General features: G+C 39.0%; 1 protein-coding gene across 4 annotated transcripts in view; it reads left to right on the forward strand.

Annotated features, from left to right (window-relative positions):
- Positions 1-19,010, forward strand: part of NPAS3 (neuronal PAS domain protein 3) — a 629,144-nt gene extending 610,134 nt beyond the window's left edge. For all 4 annotated transcript variants that reach the window (XM_075503122.1, XM_075503124.1, XM_075503123.1 and 1 more), the window contains 3 exons: positions 8,741-8,888; positions 12,029-12,144; positions 14,766-19,010. In XM_075503122.1, coding sequence (XP_075359237.1) covers positions 8,741-8,888; positions 12,029-12,144; positions 14,766-16,075 — 1,574 coding nt within the window. In that variant the 3' untranslated portion in view covers positions 16,076-19,010. The remainder of the gene's footprint in view (positions 1-8,740; positions 8,889-12,028; positions 12,145-14,765) is intronic.
- The last annotated feature ends 3,620 nt before the right edge of the window (positions 19,011-22,630 follow it).

A 22,630-nucleotide genomic window follows, 5' to 3' on the forward strand; every position in this document is an offset into this window, starting at 1 on the left:
GCAAAGCCATGGGAATAAAAGGTTTCACTGGGCACCTCCAGCAGCTTCACCTTCACTATGTCCACTGAACTATTTCTATAGTGACTTTTGCTACATAATGTAAATGATGCCATTTTAAAAATGAAGCGGAAAAGTACTTCAGCCACGTATCTTTTTACCGTCATTGCTGAGATTCACTCCAAGATTACTGACACCAAAAGTGTGTATCACCTTGTAGTCTAAATCAGAAACAGTGGTGCTCCATTGAAAATGCAAGGACAGATTTGTAGTTTACTAGGCTGTGAAATACTCCATCCTAAAATGTCACTATGTGAAAGTATGAAGAAACTGTTGCAGATCCTTCCAGAGTTTTAGAAACACATTAGTGCTACTGGGTTTTTTTCTCTTCGTTTTATTTTTCAAAGGTCTGGACAGTTGACCTTGTGTCTCTGAGGGAGACAGTTTTCAAAGCCAGAAGGATATGAAAATAGTATCAGTAAAATGTGTAGCATATATCAGATGTGTGACGGTGTGGCAATAGGTCTTATTAGCACTCGTTTGAAAGAACCTGCATAAATCACTTGTGGCTTTGCCATCTATGAGTGATATGGCCAGTGGTGCATCAATGTTGGTTTTGATGTCTGATAACTTATAAAGTGAGTGGGCTGGTGTCCAGGACTTTGGCTCAGTGGGCTTCTGGGAATGCCCTGCCAAACATCTGAAGCCTTTGTAACCGGTGTCCACAGATTGCTAGGTATTGGTTCTGAGATCATAAGATACTTACTTGTTTAGAAGTTATTTTATTTTTATTTTACGAGGGGGTTTTTGGGTTAGTGCTAAGCTATCTTTGTTAAGGCTTGTGGAGAAAGGTGGAAAGTTTTGTTTTGTTTCCTTTTCTTTTCTTTTTACAAGTCATCTGGTATAAAGGGACAATATGCTTTAAAAATATCTAATGTAGATTACTGCCAAATGTGAGATGGTGATGAATCTTTGCGGTGGTTAGAAGGGTGTTTGAACATTCAGTTGTGCCATGCCACCATGACACTGTGCTGTGGATCCCTTTCCTCTAGAGATTAGGCTGAGAAAACCACTCATTTCACTCAGTTCAGGTACCCAAACAGGGACTCCTATCCAGGAAATGAAAGCATGTTTAAAGGGATACTGTCCCTTGAAACAGACTGTCTTTAACCTATGAAATTCAAAAAGAAAATTAATATTGCTGCTGATCAGCTTCCATGAAACTTCTATCTCTTTTCCTATTTGTAGGAAATATAGTTGTGTATAGTCTGCCGATACATTTGGCATGGAAAGGGCTATGTTCTAAAGTCATTAATCTTACATAGGTTGTCATATGATGGGCTTTAATATTAGTGGAGAGATGGAGGACAGATTTAAGTTTCTTGGGCAAGCAGGGCCAAACTTCTCCTCTGATGTTGCATTTTAGTAGCTGAGGGCAAAATTTGGATCAGGGATTTCATTTTCCCCTCCAGTTGGAACAGAGAGAGTTCATTAATGATAATGGAAGTTCTGTCTGAAGTTGGTGTTCAAAGCAGGCTTGGGTTACTAAATGACCATTTCAATATTAGCAGAAGGAAATCACTTTATGGCAGGATTGAAGTTTTAAAAGTCATGGGGAGACAGACAAATCATGAGGGAAAAGAAAAGTTAAGAAAGAGAGAAGAAAACCTAGAGAATCCTAGGTAGACAAATCTAGTGTTCATTTTTCAATCCAGTTTATCATTAAATAAACTTACTTAGTTAGTTTATTTACATCATTTTTATCTGTAGAAAAAACAGAAAAGTTTTCTGATATGCATGCTGTAAGCTTCCATGGAAGAGTGTATCTAGTGATACATCAAATTATATATTATAATTCTGTCATTACATTTGATCAATACCTATGTAATATTTTAAAATAAACATCCTACCTAGCATTATATATTCTTGTTAATAGTTATTGTTAAGCATAATTATAAAATTGAAATTTTAAATGATGTACTATGGACAAATAATATGTTATAGCCACCATGAAAGGGAGAGGTGAAGAAAAGTGTCTCTGTTGTTCAAGTAGGAGATGATGATTTACGCTTAGTGCTGGGAAATACTTTTTTTTTCTGGTTTTGCTGGTTTTTAATAAATTTGTACTGCTCCTGTGAATTGACACCATGCAAACTGATAACATAGGGTGATTTTAAACAAAACATCTTCCTGGTTCTTATCTGAGATAATTTGGAATCAAATGAAGGCAGAATCTCTAGCAGAGGCTAGGAATTTTCAGAGGGCTGGAGTACCACTGTCCTGGGATTAGGATAGGTTACAAAATCCATGAATGTTTTTCCAAACTCTTTTCACTATTTAGAGTTACTTTTCTTCCCTAGCTGGACATGTAGCATGCAAGACTTTTCTCACTGTATTTGGCAAGTGATAACTTTGAGCTGCAAACTTCGATCCTAATATGAATCCACATTTTTTTAACAGTTTGACTCAGACGACGTTTAGCATTTGCTTTTCTGCAAAGTGAGGCAGGAACAATATTGCGTAGTTTTTAAAGATTCTTAAGCCTTCCAGTTTTTCTAAATGGTGGATTAAGGCTTTTTATTTTTTTCCTGCAAGGTTGTTGATACTTATTTTTGCCTAATTTGTCAGATATTTATGTGTGTAACATCCCTACACTGGAAGATTAAACAGTATTCCATATTGCAGAAGTAAGCAATGAATCAATTGCATTTTTAGAGTGACTGTACATGCTTAAAAGAATTATCCCAAGTGAATGAAGAAGTTAGGTGGGAGTTTGGATACCGGTGAGGTACAGTATTCTTTCATGAATCTGACCTGCTACTTCCTGCTTGACTTTGGAAAAGATGAATTTATGTTTAGAAGCCAGCAATTATTACTGTCTAATATTCACATCACGATAGCAGCCAAGTCTCAGACAGTGTCATTGACACAATACACTGCATTCTACCCAAACCCAAAAAAGATGTTCTCTGTCCAGCACTCAGGCTTTCTCCTGTCATATGGTGTGAGTAAAATGCAGCTTTCTAAAGCCTCACAGAACCAATATTTTTCTAAACAGTTATCACCTTTCTATTTTTCTAAACAGTTATCACCTTTCTATTTTTCTTAAGAGAACTCTGTTGAGATACAGTAAGTCACACAGGGCTGGTAAGCAACTGTCTGCAGTGAGGGGAGGTAGAGCAACGTGACCCATGGGCACTTTTGTGACGGGAAGGTGGCATTCTTCCCCAAGCAATCTGCTGTGGAGGCCACACTTTTGTCCTGGTGGGTAGAGAACGCATTTGCAGACTGTCCTGGCTTACATCCCCTCCTCCTCACCCCACCCCGGGTAGTAAACCCAAAGTCGAAGTGTTTGTGGAGAATTATATAGATGGCACACGTTTGCTCACCAAATGTCTACAAGTCTCCTATCATCTAGCTCGTAATTCTGTTTAAGTAACAAACATCATTTAACATTGCTAAATATTGCTTAGTACTTTTTTTTCATTGCTAAAATCCGGTTTGTGGATACCTACTATTTAAAACATCTAACTCACTAATTGCAAAATCTATAGAAAAGTCCTTACAACATCAAAGGCTCACTTGATCCTCAGAGCTGTTATAAATGAAAAACTGTCTCTGTTACAAGCAAATAAGGCACTTAATGCACTCTTTCTGGCTGTGATGCTATTTTTCCTGTGGGTTTTGAAAATGACCTTCCTGTGAGCATCAAGGACTGTAACTTTTCAGATAAAGAAACTTGTTTTAAGTCTATGCCAGGTTCATTCCCCTATAGCCCACAGTTTTCAAAAGCAGAAGAAAAAGTAATCCAGAATTAAAAAAATAAAAAAACCCTCTGTTTCCAGAACGAAGTTACCCTGTCAGCTTGCCTTGGGCCTTAGGTGGAGAAGTGGAGATTACAGAGTCAGTATTCCTTTTCATGTTTCGTCTGCCAGTTTTGTGAATGTAGAAAGAGTACTTGTGGCTGCAGCTAAGTATCCGACTATGGTATTAAGTATGACATTTTCATCCTCATGCAGTAAATTAAAAATATGAGTTTATCACAAGGGGAATTCAGTATCAATACCATCCAGTCATTGATAAAGGTATTTCAAGGAGAAGGGTGAATAGCACAGCAGATGTAACCTCAATATTTTCACCAATTATAAAGAGCCTCTTTGTGAAGCTGTGTGAATATGTAAGATGATCTCATCATTTCCTATTTACTCAATACTTACCTGAATACGCAATATAGTGTAGCTTTTAAATGCATAGGCACACGAGTAAAATGTCCTTTTGTAAGAGACTTCGCTAAAAGACTGCTTTTGATATACAATTTCTTCATCTCCTCTTCAAACTGAATTAAGCTACTTCCTTCTTTTAAAACACAACTGACTATTTAGAAGCTTTGGCTTTGATTTCTCGGAACAGCCTTACAGGAAGAAACTATGTTCTTTTTCTTTTTGTAACCATATTTCTGAAGACAAACTTGTACTGATTTATTTTGATTTTCGAACAGGAATAGGTTCCTGCAAAGAACACTGACTGTTTCTTCTTCTCCCCCCTCCTTCACTCCACTGCTACAAGAATATTGCTGTGCGCAAAGCTACCAAGGAAAACTGAAATCCCTCTGTTGGGAACTGTGTACATAGCAATATATTCATACTTTGTGAAATAAGCGAGATTATTTTAGTTCTTAGCGTGACATACTGTGCATTTCTTGCACGCTAACCACTGAATTCAAATTGAGTAACTAAGTAATGTTTCAGCAAAATTTAGTCAAGTTTAGCATCCACCATTTTAGGGAATGTATCTGTGCAGCTAACGTAAAGGTCACCAGTTTTAAAATATTAACCCTCAGTTATTCCCTTTGATTAAAGGGTTTTTATATATATATATATGTATATATATAATTATATTTGTCATCCTGTTCCTAGTATTTAAGATTTGTTTCATTCTCCTGTTCACAGTTAGACTCATTGTGAAGATTGTTCCTGAGGGCTATTAAGCTGAAACCCAGTGTTGGAAAGATTTCTCTGTATTTCCACACAATGTGGCTTAGTAACAAGGCCTTTTTTTTCCTCTTTCTTTTAAACATGTAACTCCCATTAATATTTTGGAAACTTATGCCTTGGTTAGCAAAAGAAACTAAGCCTGTAAGAGAAGTCACCTCCCCTGCTATTCTCACAAACGGACTGATACACCCAGTCCTGCATAATCCCGTGTAACTTCAGTCACACGAGCCATCCCGCTGTTGTGGTCACAAGTCTCACCTTCCCCGTAACTGCACTGCCTGCCAGACTGGATACTCCATGTATAATGCAAATAGAAATTTAAAACTCTTTGCATTTCTCAGTGTACAAAAACACAGAGCTGAACCCTGATTCTCAGTAAGGGATTTGCCTTAAGTACAGCCTGAATAAGTTCAGGATGTGGTCCACGTGGCACTACTTTTTCAGAAGTTTATGCTAAGCTGAAATGCGTGGTCTGTTGCTAGTAACAAAACGCAACTTCACAAGTAGAGCTTAGGGTGGACTAATTCTTTACTTTCATTTCTTCTCAAAATCAGTAACTTTATTAATGGACTCCCTGTACCTGCCAACTGAAGATCCTCAAAATGAAACTGGGCTTTACTCAGTAACACTAGGTTATCATTAAACCAGATAGATTTCCCATCCTGATGTATCCTTCTAGTTGCTTGTTTTCTCAAAATTCTCATCTGATTGCTAAGTTTCAGCTTGGCAATGCCAACAGTTAAAAAATACCATAAATTAGGAAATATTTCAAATTTTTTTCATTCTTTCTCTTTCATCACATTGAGAAATTTCTTCCCAAGCTATATAGTATGAGCTTTCAGAACTGGCTTGGGGGTGCCTAGTTCACTCTCAAAGGATGTAAGAACCAGATTTAGCAGCACGGCACAGCTGGTCTGCCGGAGAATCTCTTTACAGAGAGAATTTTTATATTGAATCGTGGGACTTCCTTCAGAGCATGGTCTGCAAATCTCTCATATGAAACGTGCTTTAGACAGACGCAGGAAGGAAAATCCTGTGTATGTGGTAATATATCTAAGCTGGCCAAATAGAGAGTGGGAATTTGCAGGTAGATGAACTTCATGGAAAGCTCATTTTCAAGACAGTATTGCAAATATTCTTTGGATGTATAGTAATTTGGGAGCCTGATTGTATGCAACTGTGACACACCGAATTCTCTTTCTTAAAAAGCAAGCACCTTTTCCTTCAGAAGTAACTTATAAGGTTTTAATTTCCCCCTTTTTTCCATAGTTCTGAAATTAATGGTCTGTTCAGCTCATGACATAGACTTTTCCAGTGGTGCAACAACCAATATAAAAGGTACTGAAGGAGGAAGGACTTGTCTAGGATGAAATGGACTGAAAGAGCTGGAGGATCTGGGTCCTTATATCTATCACTATGCAGAATTGCAATGTGCTCTTCAGTCACTGGCTAGTGACTCACCTGGTACCTTGACTTTCAAATGTGCATGTGGGCAGTTGTGAGGATTCATCCTTTGGTATTTTCATCCTTGATGAAAATTTGTTGTGAAAAAAGTTGTGAGGATTCATCCTTTGGTATAGCATGGTAAACTCCTCAGATAGAAACTGTTATAAAGAAGATGACAGTATAGTTAGTAGGTACAAGTGCAGCTGGATTTTACTAGTTTCTGCACAAACCTGTGGGTGTTCAGGTTTCCAGAAAGGAGCCAATATCACGCCAGACTTCCAGTTATATCAGTTTTACTGCCAGCTGTAAGCAGAGTATTTTGAATGTCCTATTTAGCAGAAATGGAAAAGTCTACTGTAATCAAAACTTACAGCAGTACTTTTCTTCCCTTATTCTTCATAACTGATAAAGTTGGGCTAATTTATGTGAGATTGTTTTCTAAAGTGGCATACAACATTGGTTTGACAGAAATGCTGGGTAGTCAGTTGTTCATATTTTATCTTTATTCTGCTGTATAATGAGGTTTTGAAGCCAATGAATTATCATAGCAGAATATTTAGAGCTTGGAATACAAAAGTAAAAATTTAGGGAAACGTGGATCTCTGCTAGAAACAAACCTAGTTAACTAGAGGTTGCTGAAAAACAACAGGACCCAGATCACAAATATTTGTTCATACTAAAGCTGAACCTAACTTGCACTTTACATTCACTTTACATTGCACTTTTTTACATGCATTTTTTTATTCAGTAGTTTAAAAATTGGAGTGGGGATTGGGGGATCCCTCCAAGGTAAGAAAGCATCTGTGTTTGTATGGCTGCCTTTGTAAATATCTTTTTCTGTAGATATCTGTTGTACATGGATTTAGATATAGATACATTCATATATATAATTAGGGGTATAGACATTTGGTTAACTTGAAAGCTCCAAAGTGTCGTTTGTCACATTTATGGTAGGAACTTTAACTGTGTTAAATACTTATTCTTTTCCAAAGTGACTTTTTTCTTTTCCCTCTACCAAAAAAAAATCAAAATGTACTTCATGAAACTATTGTATATGAAGCACTTATTAGCCGTAATTAAATGGACAATATGAATTTACTACGTCTTTAGGACTCTGGCTTGTTCTGGTTTAGAGCAAGATGATTAATGCAAATACATATTACTTGAGATAACCATTTAGCAGCTAATTTAGCCAAATTTATTACAGCAGTTAGAGGTTTTTCATTTTAGCAGACGGAGACAAGGACATGACAAAAGCAGAAGGTGTATATGAATGCACACTGCCCTCTAGTGCACAAAGCTTTATGGGATTAGTGAGAAATGCGGAGGAGAGTAAGTGCTCCAGTAACAATAGTACCCAGATTTTGTATAGTTGAGGTTTTCTTCAAAACCATGCTGCTCCCTTCCACGGAAAGATTTGCATTTCATCCCCTTCTCCTGACACTGAAGCATCAGATAAACCAAATGCATTTCAACTTGGCAATATTTTGGCTGAAGTATTACTTTAAACATCTGTATTTTTAAGCCTTCTTGCTGTGAGCATTTAATAACACTGTTTCACATTACTGATTGCTTTTACTTGTTTCTCTGTTTCCTAGCATATTTCAAACATTGGAGAGAGCTGTCACTCTTTGGCTCTAACCAAGCCATTCTGTGCCTCCCTTAGGCCTCTTTCTCAGTCTGTTGGTGGATTTACTTTGCTCTGGTAGAAAGTAAATTCTCCCAAGACTTTCCCCCCACTGACCAGTGGAAATTTCGTTCATCTGAGAACTGTAAATTCTGTTTGACAAGATCAAAGAAACAGATGTATAAGTTCAGTGGTTGATATCGCCTGCAATAAGGAGAAATGATCAAAGCAGCAGGGGTAGACTATCTTCCCAAACCTTTCAAATATCCAGAATCTCAAAGAGGTCTACCTAGGAGCTATGAATAAATCACATATACATTTGCCTCTTTTTTTCCTTTTCTTTTTTTACAGTTTGACATTGAGTGCATTGAAAATGTCCACACAGCAATAAGTATTCTGTGAACCAAAGAGATTTGTAGTTCTTTTTACTTTTCTTCTTCCACTAGAGTTTCCAAAAACAGATTAAAATTATACTTGAAAAACTTGTAAAACATACGACTAGTTATACTGAACTTCAGATCGCGTTTGTCATCTCACTGGCATGCTGCATTAAACCTAAAGGAAGTCAAGTATCTTCTGCTCATACTTTTGGCATGTTGTACAATGAAGATCATTTTACCACAGTTCTAACACGCACTATATCTTGCTTCTGCTTTGTTTGTATTTTTTTTGCCAGTGCTGAATAAGGGTCAATGTGTAACAAAGTATTACCGCTGGATGCAGAAGAATGGAGGTTATATCTGGATACAGTCTAGTGCAACCATAGCTGTCAATGCCAAGAACGCAAGTGAGAAGAATATCATCTGGGTCAATTACCTTCTTAGGTAGGTCTTCCAGTCACTTCTCTCACTTGAACTGCTGTCTTTGTTGCTTGTCTCTGTTGGTGAGAGTTTTAGGGAAAAAACAATTGCCTACTGGAGAAAGTTAAGGAGAAGAACTTTTCATATGGTCCACCTCAAAAACAGTGCCATTTGGTTGTATTTACTGAGACATCTGTCATGTTTCAGTACAGTGGAATATTCTTGAATTATTTTGCTGCCTTAGTCTTCAAATAGACCCTCCACCATTTTATTGTATGTGTCCACTGCCCTGAAATCTAGTCAACCTGAGCTCAAAAATAAAAATGATCCACACCAACTTTCAGTAGTTGTGTTATAAAATCTGGTGTGAAGCGTTGGGCACTGGTTTATTTGGTTATTGAAAACGCATGGAAGCAAACTTCTGGAATGCTACAAAAAAGTCACTCTGAAAGCTGTTTGCCAGTTCACTCCAGAGAGAGGAATTTTCTCAGGGGAAAAGCCTTGAGCTAATATGTTGCTCCTGTAACCATCAGACAGTATTCACACTGAAAAATGCAAAATAGGATTTAAAAATAAAAGTAGTGATTAAAACTATTTTAAACTGTTAGAACTATTTTAAACAGAAATGGTATAATAACTTGAATTAACGGCAGAGAAATTCTGTTTTACCAAAGCCCAAGTATTTTTAAAGGACTGGTTTCTGAGCTCAAGGGAAGACCAACAGTCACTGAGAGACAGTGAATTATAAACCTGACCTTTCTCATGTGAAAATACCTTTCAACATATTCTGTTTTGTGAAAATGTTCAGTGAGATTGGGGGATTTTCTGTTTCGTTCCAGAGCAGAACAAACAAACAAATAAAATTTGAAACCTTGAGATTGTCGTGAAATGCAATTGTCATTTTCTGGCCTGTTCTCCTTTTAAGTTGCTTGTCATGGTTTGTTACATTCCCTTTGATGCCATGAGAGTTCAAAGTGATGTCTAGGGGTTAGATTGTGACTTATTATGCCAAGTCCAGCAAGCCCTGAAGAGTCTGTGCCTGCCTAAACTTGCATGTTGAAATACTTTTGATTCCCCTTTTGGGGAAGAGGAGGAAGCAACCCCTGGCAGGAGAGCTTTGAGGGATACTGTGGGAAACCTTCCACAGCACTGGAGTGTTCATTGGGACTTGCATGTTTCTGTCCTGCTATGACTGAGCATGGGCATTTCCAAATATATCCTTATCCTGCTACTTTTTTGTCTTTTTTTGCAAAAGTGAGGCAGAATGCAGAATTTCAGAGGTCAGCTTAAGCCTGCCAATTCTGAACTGGAAGTACAGCTTTGCTGCCCTATTCCTAACAGGGCTTCAAAATGCCCAGAAATGTGCTCATATTCTAGCTGGAAAAGTGGTCCATAAGAATTATGAACAGTTGCCTCTGTCCCCTTTGCTGCTTTCCAGACAATAGGTGAACCCAGTCCACAAACGTCGCACAAAATTATTTTCTCTGCCAACAGAATATACCTAACAAAAAAAGAAAAGCCGTGTGGTCTTCCCCACGTCTCCTCCCAGAACCTGATTTTTCTGCTGCATTCCCTTCACCAGTCTGTTAGAGAAAGATTAACTTCTACACTGAATTTGTATTTTTAATTTAGATTTCTCCTAGTACTGGAATCCACGAAAGATCCAAATGTCCAAATAATATTTTAATGACAGATCAAGGCATAATTAGGTCTACTCTTAGCAGGAGTACTGGTCTGTATACATTTCCATGCATTAGAAAGTATGATTCAGCTGTCTGTAAAAGGATAGACTAATTATAGTGACAGGGAGGATTAATGCCGTTCTTGTTCTAACAACTTGTTATTCACAGTGTGAAAGCCCTCAAACATCTTTTGCTTGGAGGGGGCAAATTTGGGGACTGCCCTGGGATGCAACAGAATAAAGTCACTTTGTCAGGACAAAACCATAAAGATGATAATTGTAAGAATGGCATTTCAATGTGAACTGTGTGAACTCTGAATTTTCACAGTACACTGTAATAGGCTGAATATGGGCACACTGTCATTGTGATAGTGTGTCAGTCACCCCCAGTGCTGCCTCATATTGTTCTACGCAGGACTGCGGATTTTCTGCTCCATCACCGGGCTGGAATTTGAACTGCATAGAAATGCTCACCTATTCAAAAATGATTAAAGACTTTGTTTATTTTCAACATTCCTATGCCACTTATGTCTAGCTGTGTCTGTTCCCCTGCCTTTCCACAGATTTGGGAAAGGAACACATTTTAAAAGGTACAAACCAAGAAAAAGCGTAGGGTTTTTTTTTCCAGTTTCTCTGGTAGTGTAGCTTTTTTACATTGCAGTCATGTTCATTGCTAACAAGTCACAGGTGAGCACCACATGAGCAGATGAAGATATGATTATAATGGGTGTGTTGACAGTTCTTTATCCCTAACATATGCATCTTAACATGCACATGTGCATCTGTCATATAGTTAGAGTGGTTGCTTTTGGTTTCTTGGAGATGTGAATGCATGTGTGCAGTGTTAAAAAATATATAACCTTTTTTATCTATTTTTGGACAAATTCTTTTGAGCAGTGGTCATTTTCTCTAGCCCTAACTGAGCACCTTATTACTAACTTTATGTACGGTCTGCTTGATTAAAGTGTGGAAAACAGGAACGTTGAGAAAAATAGGTATTGAAAGGGCTCGGGCAAGGTTGATAGAGAACATTGTTACAGAGATAACTCTAAGAGACATTGCCAGTGGGAGAGAAACAGATTGGAAAAGTTAAAACACCCTTTCTGTCCTTCCAGGCAGAGTAATGGGATCGAAATCGAGATATTTCGTTGTTGGATGATTACACAGTGTAGCTTTACTGTTAGATATCACACAAGCCATGGTGTCCCACTTCAGTAAGAATGCTTTGATAGCTCTAAAACTTCACTAGAATCAAACGAGTTTTAGTACCTGGTCAATATAAGTATTTGACAGCAGTGTTAAAATAAACCTTCATAAAATACCTGCTGTGAAGCTCTGAGGAGCCAAAAATGTATGTTTCTGTGTTTACTCTGCTATTCTTCCTATTTATGTTCTTTGTTCGTGAACTTTGATATGAAAAGAGGGAAAAATCATGAAACTGCAAATCATCCAATTGTGTTTATATTTGCTGTCTCCTCTTCAGTAACCCAGAGTACAAGGACACTCCAATGGATATTGCACAACTTCCTCATCTGCCAGAGAAAACCTCAGAATCCTCGGAGACCTCTGACTCTGAATCGGACTCAAAGGACAACTCAGGTAACACACATGGTGTCCCTTTACACCCACAAAAGGTTCATATCATGAGAGCCACGTGGTTGGCTTTCCAGTTGCTTTTACTTCTCAAGGATTGTTCTATTATAACAAAAAAACCCCAAACAAACAAAAAAAAAACCCTGTAAAATTAAACTGAAAAACACTAGCAAAATCTTTTAATGACCTCAGCATTTTCACAGTATCTCCATTTCCTCAGTATTTCTCTTCACTCTGTGCATACATCCTTGCCTACATCGCACTGAACTAAATATTTGATTTCCCAGCTAAGCTTCGTGAACAGGTATTGTGCCTTGTGCACAGGACCTGGGATTGTAACTGTTGAATATAATTCCAGTTCTTCTCTTTCCAGAGTAGGCATACGTTCTGAAGAGAAGTCTCTACTGTCAATCTTTATGACCCTTTTTCCTGTATAAATACATTTTTGAAGAGTCTCGCTAGGGGGCAGTGAAGATTGCAGAATTTGAGGGTTTTCTTGGGTTAAAAGAATTATATTTTATTAGAAGGTACGGGTTCAAGCACTTGTTTCTAAGCTCTTTAAGTCTGGGACTTCAGCTGGTTTTTAAAAGCTGAATGTACTTGTCAAACTCAATGTGTAAATTAGCCCTACAGATGGTCCAGTGCACAGATGGTTCACACATTCCCCATTGGTTTTAAAAGTGGTTACCTAGGCACAGGTACAGATCATCTGGCTTTGAAAGGAGCATGCTTTCCTGTGGCCCAAGAACTAAGGATGTTACTCTGCTCTAGTATGTGATACATGTACCTGATTTTTCTCTCGTATCTGTCATAACAACCAAAAAAATCTGGAGAAAATGGATCACAGTGGCATAAATCAAGCAAAAGCAAGAATAGGATCAGGAATTATATGATATGGCTGTTCTCTTTCATCTTTTGCCTCTATTTGTTCTCCTTTGACAGCTTGGTTTGATCTTTTAAGTCAACATTAGGCACACATACAGGCTTGTTGCCTACCATCATTGGGAATCTCTTCACTCATTCCCAGTGCTTCCTTTATACTGTCTCGTTCCGAAATAGCCAAATTACACACATGTAGAGAACAGTTTGCATTTCCTATGTGCACTGTAAGTTTCTCCAGGTGAGAAGTGCATGTGCATTCATGACTCCTAAGGCTGATGCAGAGCAAGAGAGCATTCTTCAAAGGTGCACAGATGTGTACATCTCAGAAGGACATATCTGGGAGTCTTGGAAGACAGCAGAGGCAGGGGGTTGTTTCTTACAAAAGAATTAAATAGAAATGCCAAAGGACCTGGAATTGGAACAGCATCTTGGATGAAACCAAGTTCAGTTCAAGCCCTGATAAAATCCCAGGCAAATTTTGTGCAGCTTTAGACTACCTCACCTTAAGCCCACTCTTGACCAGCTAGAAACCATGGCCTTAAAAGAAGGCATCTTAAAAAAAAGAAAAAAAATTGTAGGAGAAATTCAGCCCTAGGTGGAACAAAAAGCTGGATGAAATTTAGGGGTTTGTGGCTGTTACTTTGCTTCTGTGGGTTTTATTTTTCAAAAGGGAGGGTGTCTCTGCTGCTGGTGACCCAAGCAAGAGTCCCACTGAGTGACTTGTGAAGTGCATTGCCCTGAATCCTCAGGCAGCTTCCCTGTCAAGCCCACCTTCTCCAGCACTTCTGGGAAACTGGTATTGACATGACTCCAGGAGTAACCAATCTTCAGAGGAAAACTGGCCCTTCCCCTCTCCCCCTAAAATGAGTATATTGAAAAGGGTAGTACTTGGCTCTGATGAGTGAAAAAACATCTTTTATTTCCCAACAAAAGATTTCTGGCTGGTCTGTAAAAGACAGGGTCTCCTGAAGCCTTTCATGACCCTTTCAAACATAGTATGATAATGGAGAGTATTCATTCTCAAAGCTGCTTTGGCTGTCTGAGTCTAGTGGGCTAGAGTGTTTATCTCATCCGTATTAGAATTAGGTAAAAATCTAAAACACAACTAAATGAATTCAGGCAAGAAGAGTGACAGCTTCTCAGTGCTGTAGCTGGGCTATTTTCAATGGCCCTTAGATGATTTGGATCAATCAAGAATTTAATTCACTGCCCAAACTTTTTTTCTGTTGTTTTTTTTTTTTTTATTTGTTGCCCTTCAGGGGAGTATGAGAAGACAGTCTAGCAACATAACAAAATTGTTATAACTGGTTTATTCATTCAGATTTATACATGCACGACCTGCTTCTCCTCTTACATGGGAGGAAATCAGCAGTAATTCCACTGAAGTCAGAGACACTATGCCACTTTGAAAGTGGCAACAGTGAGAGGAAAATGAGATGAGAGGACTAGAATCTTCATTAGTAAATGGTGCTACACCTGGATGCCTGCCCACTGTAGGAGAACACGGATGTGAAATAACGATCACCAGAACGTAATGGTCATAATGGGATTGTTCACTGAGATTCATGGTGATCAAAACTCTCCCAACACAACGTTGCTATAAAATTGTGGCTCTATAGAAGAGAATGCCTTTAGCCAAAAAAGTTTACATCAACCAGATCTCATTGGTAGGTAGAAATCTGGACTTGGGTTATAATATTATGTTCCTGTTGCTGATGGTTTGTTTCACTTTCCTTTTGCTCCAGAGGACAATGAGAACTCAAAGTCGGATGAGAAAGGAAACCAGTCAGAAAACAGTGAAGACCCTGAATCCGACAGGAAAAAGTCAGGAAATCAGTCGGATAATGAAATGAACTGTAATGATGATGGGAACAGCTCCAGCAACCAGGACAGCAGGGACAGTGATGACAGCTTTGAAAACTCTGACTTCGAGAATCAAAAGGCCCCTGAGGACAGTTTTGGCACTCTTGGCTCTATGCAGATCAAGGTGGAGCGCTATGTTGAGAGTGAGTCAGACTTGCGGTTGCAGAACTGTGAATCACTGACCTCGGACAGTGCCAAGGACTCAGACAGTGCAGGGGAAGTAAATGCCCAGTCTTCCAGCAAACATCAAAAGAGGAAGAAGAGGAGAAAAAAGCAAAAGGGAGGCAGCATGACCCGGAGAAGGCTGTCAAGCACCTCAAGTCCAAATGGACTTGACTCAGCTTTGGTGGACCAGCCCCAGCTGCTCTCGTCACCAAACAGTGCCTCAGTGCTCAAAATTAAAACAGAAATCTCAGAACCTATCAATTTTGATAATGATAGCAGTATTTGGAATTACCCACCCAACAGGGAAATCTCAAGGAATGAATCACCCTACAGTATGACCAAGCCCCCCAGCTCCGAGCACTTCCCTTCCCCCCAAGCCAGCAGTAGTTTACATGTCTCCATTCCAGACTCCGTTCTCACCCCGCCAGGGACTGAAAATACTGCCAGCCGTAAAACTCAGTTCAGCACCTCATCCAACTCGGCCTTGGCTCCTGTGTCCTCTGACCCTTTGTCACCCCCGCTTTCAGCATCTCCACGGGACAAACATCCAGGAGGTCCCACAACTTCCAACTCTTTGTTGTACACTGGGGATCTGGAAGCCCTTCAGAGGTTACAAGCAGGCAATGTGGTGCTTCCTTTGGTTCACAGGGTAACGGGAACCCTTGCTGCGACCAGCACTGCTGCTCAGAGGGTCTACACCACTGGCACTATTCGGTATGCTCCAGCTGAAGTTACTTTAGCTATGCAGGGCAACCTCCTCCCCAACACCCATGCTGTTAACTTTGTTGATGTTAACAGCCCCAGCTTTGGGCTGGATCCTAAAACACCGATGGAAATGCTCTACCACCATGTTCACCGACTCAATATGTCGGGACCCTTTGGAAGTGCTGTGAGCGGGGCCAGTCTGACCCAAATGCCTGCAGGGAATGTGTTCACAACTGCCGAAGGACTTTTTTCCACTCTTCCATTTCCTGTGTACAGCAATGGCATTCACACTACACAGACTCTGGAACGGAAAGAGGATTGAAATATGACCACATACTGTGTTCAGTGTTATACTCTGAGGCATAGACTATGTTTTAATTTAGACCTTTAATTCTAGCACTTTGAATTTGAGCAGGTCAGCTTATTCTCTCAATATGATGGTCCCCATTTCATTCCCTTTCTCTTTAACTTGACTTATTCTTTAATGTAAAGATATTTTTTTATTTTTGCCTTCAGAGAGTCGAAGTACCAGTTGCCTGCCATTTTGTCTTCTTCTAAGATGTGTGTTTTTTCCTTTGCATCTTTATTAAGATGCCTTTAATATGTGTATGCCTCTGCCATAGAATACTCAGTGTTGTGGTAAAGAGATTTTAAAGTGACAACCATTGGTTTTACTTCAAAATGATCTTGATATGATCAAGATTAAAAGAGAAAAGCATAAACAATGTGCCCTGTTTGACTAAGTCAAATGAAAAGGGGTTTTTGTTCCTAATTCCTTTAAAAATAGGGGATAGTATTTTAGAATTTTATGCAGAGTTTAATTCTCTTTTTATGGTTAAGATTTTCTTACTTGCACATAAAATAATTTGGGTTCTTAAAAAGTTAATTTCTGGCCTGTGACTAGAATGTTAAAAAGTTGGACTAAATGTTAATTACTGAAACTTTAACTTAATTTCTAAAACCATGGTGCTATCATTTATTAATCTGTAATGTCTTCATACAATATGCAGCTTGTGGGCTGGGTTTTTTGGAAAGAATGTGTTCCGTACTGGTTTATAGTCGGGTGCTGCAGTCTCCTTGGTTAGTTAAGACAAAAGCCCTCATTAACATTTGCTGCAGGACTTAAAATTTTTTACCTCCAAACTAACAAGCATAGCCTCACATCAAATTTAAATGGGTCAGGAAGCCTTTTTCAAAAAGTGCTTAAAAACAAAAAACTCAATTTAATTGACTCGAGGAGCAGTTTCTTAGGTGCATATTGTTTTGCTTTATTTTTTTCTCAGTGTAACTGAGGCTAATTTTACAACGTCAAATAACACTTCGGAGTAAAAAAAAACCGGAAGAACTATTTAACATGTTTTGTTTTGTTTTTCATTTAATATTATAGAGGGAAGGTTGTAAATTTCTTTTTGTTCTTTGATTTGGGTATTTTTTGTTGTTTTTCCTTATTTCTAGTGTTGAAACCAATATGTTTTAAAACTAAAGAATGGGTTAATAAGCTTGAAATAGATAACTACAACTGAAAACTGCACATGAAGTAAAAGAAAAGAAATCTCCTATTTTGTCTTTGTTGCCAGAAATCACAGTGTAGTGTCAAACACTCCAAATGACTGTCAAATATAAATTCTTCTTCCACTCCATCTTTGGCAGCTGTTTGTTAAGGCATCTAATAACAGATGTGAGAACTGTAATGTGTACAATGTGTAAGTGTCCTTGGCTGTCAGTCCCATTGCAGTTTCAATGTGTGTTACTATATGCAGTATATACTAAGCTAATGTAGTTGTTTTGTCCTTTGTCTTCTCTGTGCTTTATCTCTAGTCCGGAGTGGTAAAGTCCCATTCCTGCAGTCCTAGTGAACCAGTGATTCTTGGGGGTTAGTGGTTTTTGTGTGGTGGCCTTCCTCTGTAATGTCACCTTATGCTGCTTCCACTGTCTGTATACCTTTTAATTTCTGCTGTTGCTTTGCTGTTGTGTATTCTCAACCCTCTCTCTCCCCCTTCCTCTCTGCCCTCCTCTCCACGCCTCTCCCCTCTCTCTTTCTCTCGCTCTCTCGTTCTCTCTTCTTCACTCTCAGAGATAAAAGACTCTTAACTAGCTCAAGGTTAATGGAGCCATTTTTCCCGCAGAGGAGTTCTGGGTATGACTTACTCTTCCAGTGTGCCCCACAATGCACTCCAGAGTAATGCTCAGATATATTAAGCAAATTGACGCCATATAGCCTCAGTTGTTAACATTCCCAGAGTCCCTTGTGCTCAAACTGTAAGCAGAGGGTGCATTTCTTTGGTTTTCTCCCCGGTAGGCTGGCGGAGTAATACGTAGAGCAATTACCAGTGAGATAGGAAATGCTTTCAAAGGTCAACCAGCATTGTTTCAAAAGGAAACTGAGCTTAGAATTGTCATATATATTTGCTTATGTGTGCAATGCTAATATATTAACTCAGCTGTCCTTTGAATTTTTGATCACTCGCTGCGTCAAGTCAATGCCTGCAGTAGCTTTGAATTTGAGAAGCAGGTCCAAGCCACAGCGGAGTAATAGCGAAAAAGGAATTGGACGCCACAAATTTAATTGGTGAGCTTTTAAAGGTTCCATTGGAAGGATTTAAGTAGGTCTAAAAAAGGCGAGAAAGCTGATTGGGAAATTCAAAGTTTAATTTCGGAAGCTCTACTCTAGCTATGGAACAATCAAAGGAGTGCACCTATCCGCTACAAAGAACAGCTAGACAGCTGTTGTTGTTTTGTTTTTTTTTTTTATAAATGTTTCTGTGTTGTGTCAAAATGATTTCTGGTGATTTAAACTAACAGATAATCACAGCTGCTGTCTAAATCCATAGTGTTTAAAATTACAAAATGAAAAAAAAACTTCATTACCTGTGAAGACTGTGTCTGTGTTTTTAACTATTTCTTGTACAAATATATGAAATCTTTTATGAGGAGACTGGTGCCAAGTAGCTGAATAATGGGGAAAGGGATTCTGTTCGTATAAATCTTAGCAGTGTTACCAACTCTACAATATAAAAAAAATTAAAATGTTAAAAAGTGACAGCTATGGTACATTTATTTTGTGTTAAGCTAACCGAATCTAACTTCTTGAGTGCCTGGCTTATTTGAAACATTTTTTTCATTGATCATTGATAATGCTGCAAATCAGAAATGTACATACTTCATTTACAACAGGGTTCTTTTTATACTTTTGTAGATTCTCATACATGTCATACATGGTTGTCTTTATGTAACTTAATTTTTTTTCATCCCGCAGGTGCCATTTTCATAATAAACTTCTCTTGGATTTGTTACTATCTGGCATCATTTCTTTTACATATAACCATCCTGACTAATGAATGCTGGTAGTATTTGTTTGAGCAGGTATTTTTTAATTGTTTTGTTTAAAAAAAAAATAACCAAAAAACAAGAAAAAATAACCAAAAATCAAAGAGGATAAAGCTAGATTTTATTAACGCTTGTGAAATGAAGAAAAGAAGCTGTCAAGATGTAGGTTAAGAATGCTAATCCAAATACTACAACAAACTTGCCACCATCCTAAATTCTCAGCTACCCCAACTCATTGTCATATTGAGCATTTTTATGCACATTATCAAAGCTGAATAATGGACCTGCAACATTAACCACTATAGAAAGTGTGCATTTTTTCTTGATTAATGCACACTGGAAGAGGTCAGCTTTTGTACATTAATCATTTAAAATGCACTTTATATTTTCATTTTTGTACTCTACAATGTTACAGTGAAACTCTTCAGTCACATTATATCCTACCTAGGCTGCTGATTCTTTTAAATGTGTACTTTCTTTCCCCAGACTGGCAACATGTAAGTTGTTGGTGTCGCGTGGCTAGACTTTCTGCCTTAGAAACTGAGGACAGAAACATTTACCAGCGTAGAAAAGACAAGGCAAAAAGCCTTGACCTCACAACCGAAGGGAAAAAACCCCTCAAATACAGTTTTTATTACGCAGACATCCACACTCAGTGGTTGACCCTGAAAAAGGAACAGCCACCGGCAATTACTCCTGCGTAAGTTCTGAAAAAAGGCCCAGAGCAAGTGCGTTTGGTCTCTGCTGTGGAAAAGCAGGGAGAAGCGATGCTACAGGAGGTGCCTCCCCAGGTACCCATCGCTGCGTGCCGGCTGTGGCGGTGGCTGCTGCACACGCGAGGAGGGGCTGGGTCACGGCAGGGCTGGGGAGTGGGAGCCTTCTCACGTACCGCTCACGCGGTCTCTGCTTTTCTCCTTCATTCACTGGCTCTCTTTACGGTGCGTCCCCTGCCTGCGACAAAGATTTCCAGATTTCATATTTTATTCTGTTATTGCTGAGTATGCAATCTCTAAGAACACAAATTTTGGGCGTGTAAAATCAAGACAGTGCTGCCCACAGCCAAAATCTGTAAGCAGCTTGGAGTGCCCAAATCTTTTCTCCTCTGTATGTCCACTTAGAGATTAAAACTATTGGGCTAGTCATTCTGGATCAGATTTTGGTTGCCTAATTAATGCAGAGTAAAACTGCCTAATCAGTTGCACAGTTTTCACCACATCTTTTTAAAGCAAAAGACATACTCAGCTGAAGTAAGAGCATGTGAATCTGGCTTGCTGGGCTGATAAAACAAAAAAACCCACAAAAAATGTATGCAGTTATAGCTCGGTGAGCCAGCCTAATGACTTAGTAGCCTGAAGTCGGGCTCTTTGAGTTTCCAAGCAGTTCAGGATTCCCACTTCCCAGGCTCCAAGCACTGGGTTTGATATGGCTCCAACTTGCAGGGGGTAGGAAGGAGCAGAGGTTAGTGGTGCTGCTTTCAGCTCTCCTCACATGTTCCAGTTGGCAATGCCTCTTGTTTATGAGGTAGCTAAGGGTACGGATGCCAACCGGGAGGAAAATGGAATTTAAATGGAGATTGGAAGAATGACTAGAATAAAGCTTAATGGAAGAATAACATGCCTGTTCCAAATAAGTGTTAACCAATATTAACTAAAGCCACTAATCCCAAGAAGAGGCTTGAGGGGGGCATTTCTGAGCTCTTATAAAGGCTTTTTAAACCTCAACCATACTGCCTATACATTGCATCAGAGCACAGATTTGATGGTCAAAGTGAATAGACTGCTCTAAGACTTCTAGTTGAACAAGAAAGTTTGTCCATTAAAAGAAATGACGGAAAGGCTGTTTTGTGGGTTTGGTTTTTTATAGTGGTGCTGTTGCATCGATATAGCTCTGGGGAATGGATTTTGTAAATTATTATTTGTAGCAATTTTAAGAAACAAAAACAACTGCTTGAAAGGGTTGAATCCTTTGAAAAGGGTTCTTTGGGGTTGGTCTAGTTGCTATTTTTATAATATTTGGAGGAAAAACTGCTTGCCATGCAGGAAGTTGGGCAAACCTTGTCATTTGACCAAAGAACATGTCCTAAAACAACTCATCTCAGTAACAGCAGTCTCGGGAGGGTTTGTTCCTGAACCACTTGTTTTGCCAGGTGATATATGCAGGTATCTAAAAGCCACCTGAAGAGTTGCAAGGGGAAAAGGGCTCTTTTGAGGCATCATGACTCTGAAAAGTTACAGTGATAGAAAAATGTTTCAGGGCTACTTAGATAACTAGCTCTGACAGCTTGCACTGGTGCTGTTGCAAGGTGGTCATGTCACTGGAGTAACTGTGATGCCCCTGACAGCACATTTATTGTTATGATTCTAGGAACTGCATTACTTTAAATGTGTCAGTGCTTTCAGAGGTATTTGCATAGTATTTTTCCTTCTTGCTATTGTAATTTCTTTATTTTCATTTTAGGGGTGGGGGAGGAGGGTGGAAAGGCTGGATGCGTATTGTCAACTAATTTAATGAACTGTCATCTATCCAGCGAGTTTGCTGAGGAGCCTACAGAAATGTGAACAAATGGGATGTCATGAGAGCCACAGATGCTCAGGTAAGATCAAACCATTTATAAAACATGCACATGCATGCGCACAGACACACAGATCTGCTACCTCTGAAAGCCAGTGGGCTTTCAGACTGGGCAGGGTAGTACCTGTGTATATATGCATAATAAAGGTCCTTTCTTCCCCTCTTCCACCTATTCCTTCATCTTTTCATCAAAAGGAGTGAGTACTAGAAGCTGTTATTCTCTCTTTCAGGGTAAGTAGTGTTTATATAGTTTATGAACAGGTATATTTTACTGGCTGAAATAACACCCCAGTGATTCCTCTAATAGCTTTCAAATTTCCAAATAGCACTCAAGACCCAATTTTCATAAAACATATCCAATCACATCAACACTTTCCTTCACTAAATCAAACAGGATCTTTCTGAAAGCAATAGGACTCAAGACAAGCCACGGATGCAGAGTTCCGCTTTTAATTGACCCGAATCAGGATGGGTATTCTCCACCACAGTTTTGTTCAGAATCCTAAGTTCAGCAGGAGAGCATGGAAGAACAGCTTTCCTTTCCGTAATCACCGTGAGGTGGGTCTTTCAGCAAAACAAAAACCCAGAGTAGTTCGGAATTGTTTCATATAAATAATCACATTTCTAGAAGTATCCCACTCTAGAAGTAAAACCAGAGAGCTTAGTGACTCAGGTCCAAAGCCATGCAAATGAAGTCAATCATTATGAGTTTGCTTACAGTTGTAGGAAGTTAAAAGTCTTTCCCATCTTGTAGGAATTGTGTAGACTAGATGCAATGCAGAAAATAAGGGGTCTTTTAATAGACACCAACAGTACAATGAGTACCGACTTCATGCCCAGGCAAAAAGATAATCAGGACGCAATAAAGGCTTATGGGAAGTCAGTGGGAGAAGGTTTGCATTGTTTTGCAGATAGAGGACTTTATTGCCCGGTACTTTGCCTCAAATTACCTTTCAATGACTCTAGAGACATGGCAAGT

This window comes from Mycteria americana, chromosome 5 (genome assembly GCF_035582795.1).
Source record: "Mycteria americana isolate JAX WOST 10 ecotype Jacksonville Zoo and Gardens chromosome 5, USCA_MyAme_1.0, whole genome shotgun sequence".
Taxonomy (NCBI): Eukaryota; Metazoa; Chordata; class Aves; order Ciconiiformes; family Ciconiidae; genus Mycteria; species Mycteria americana.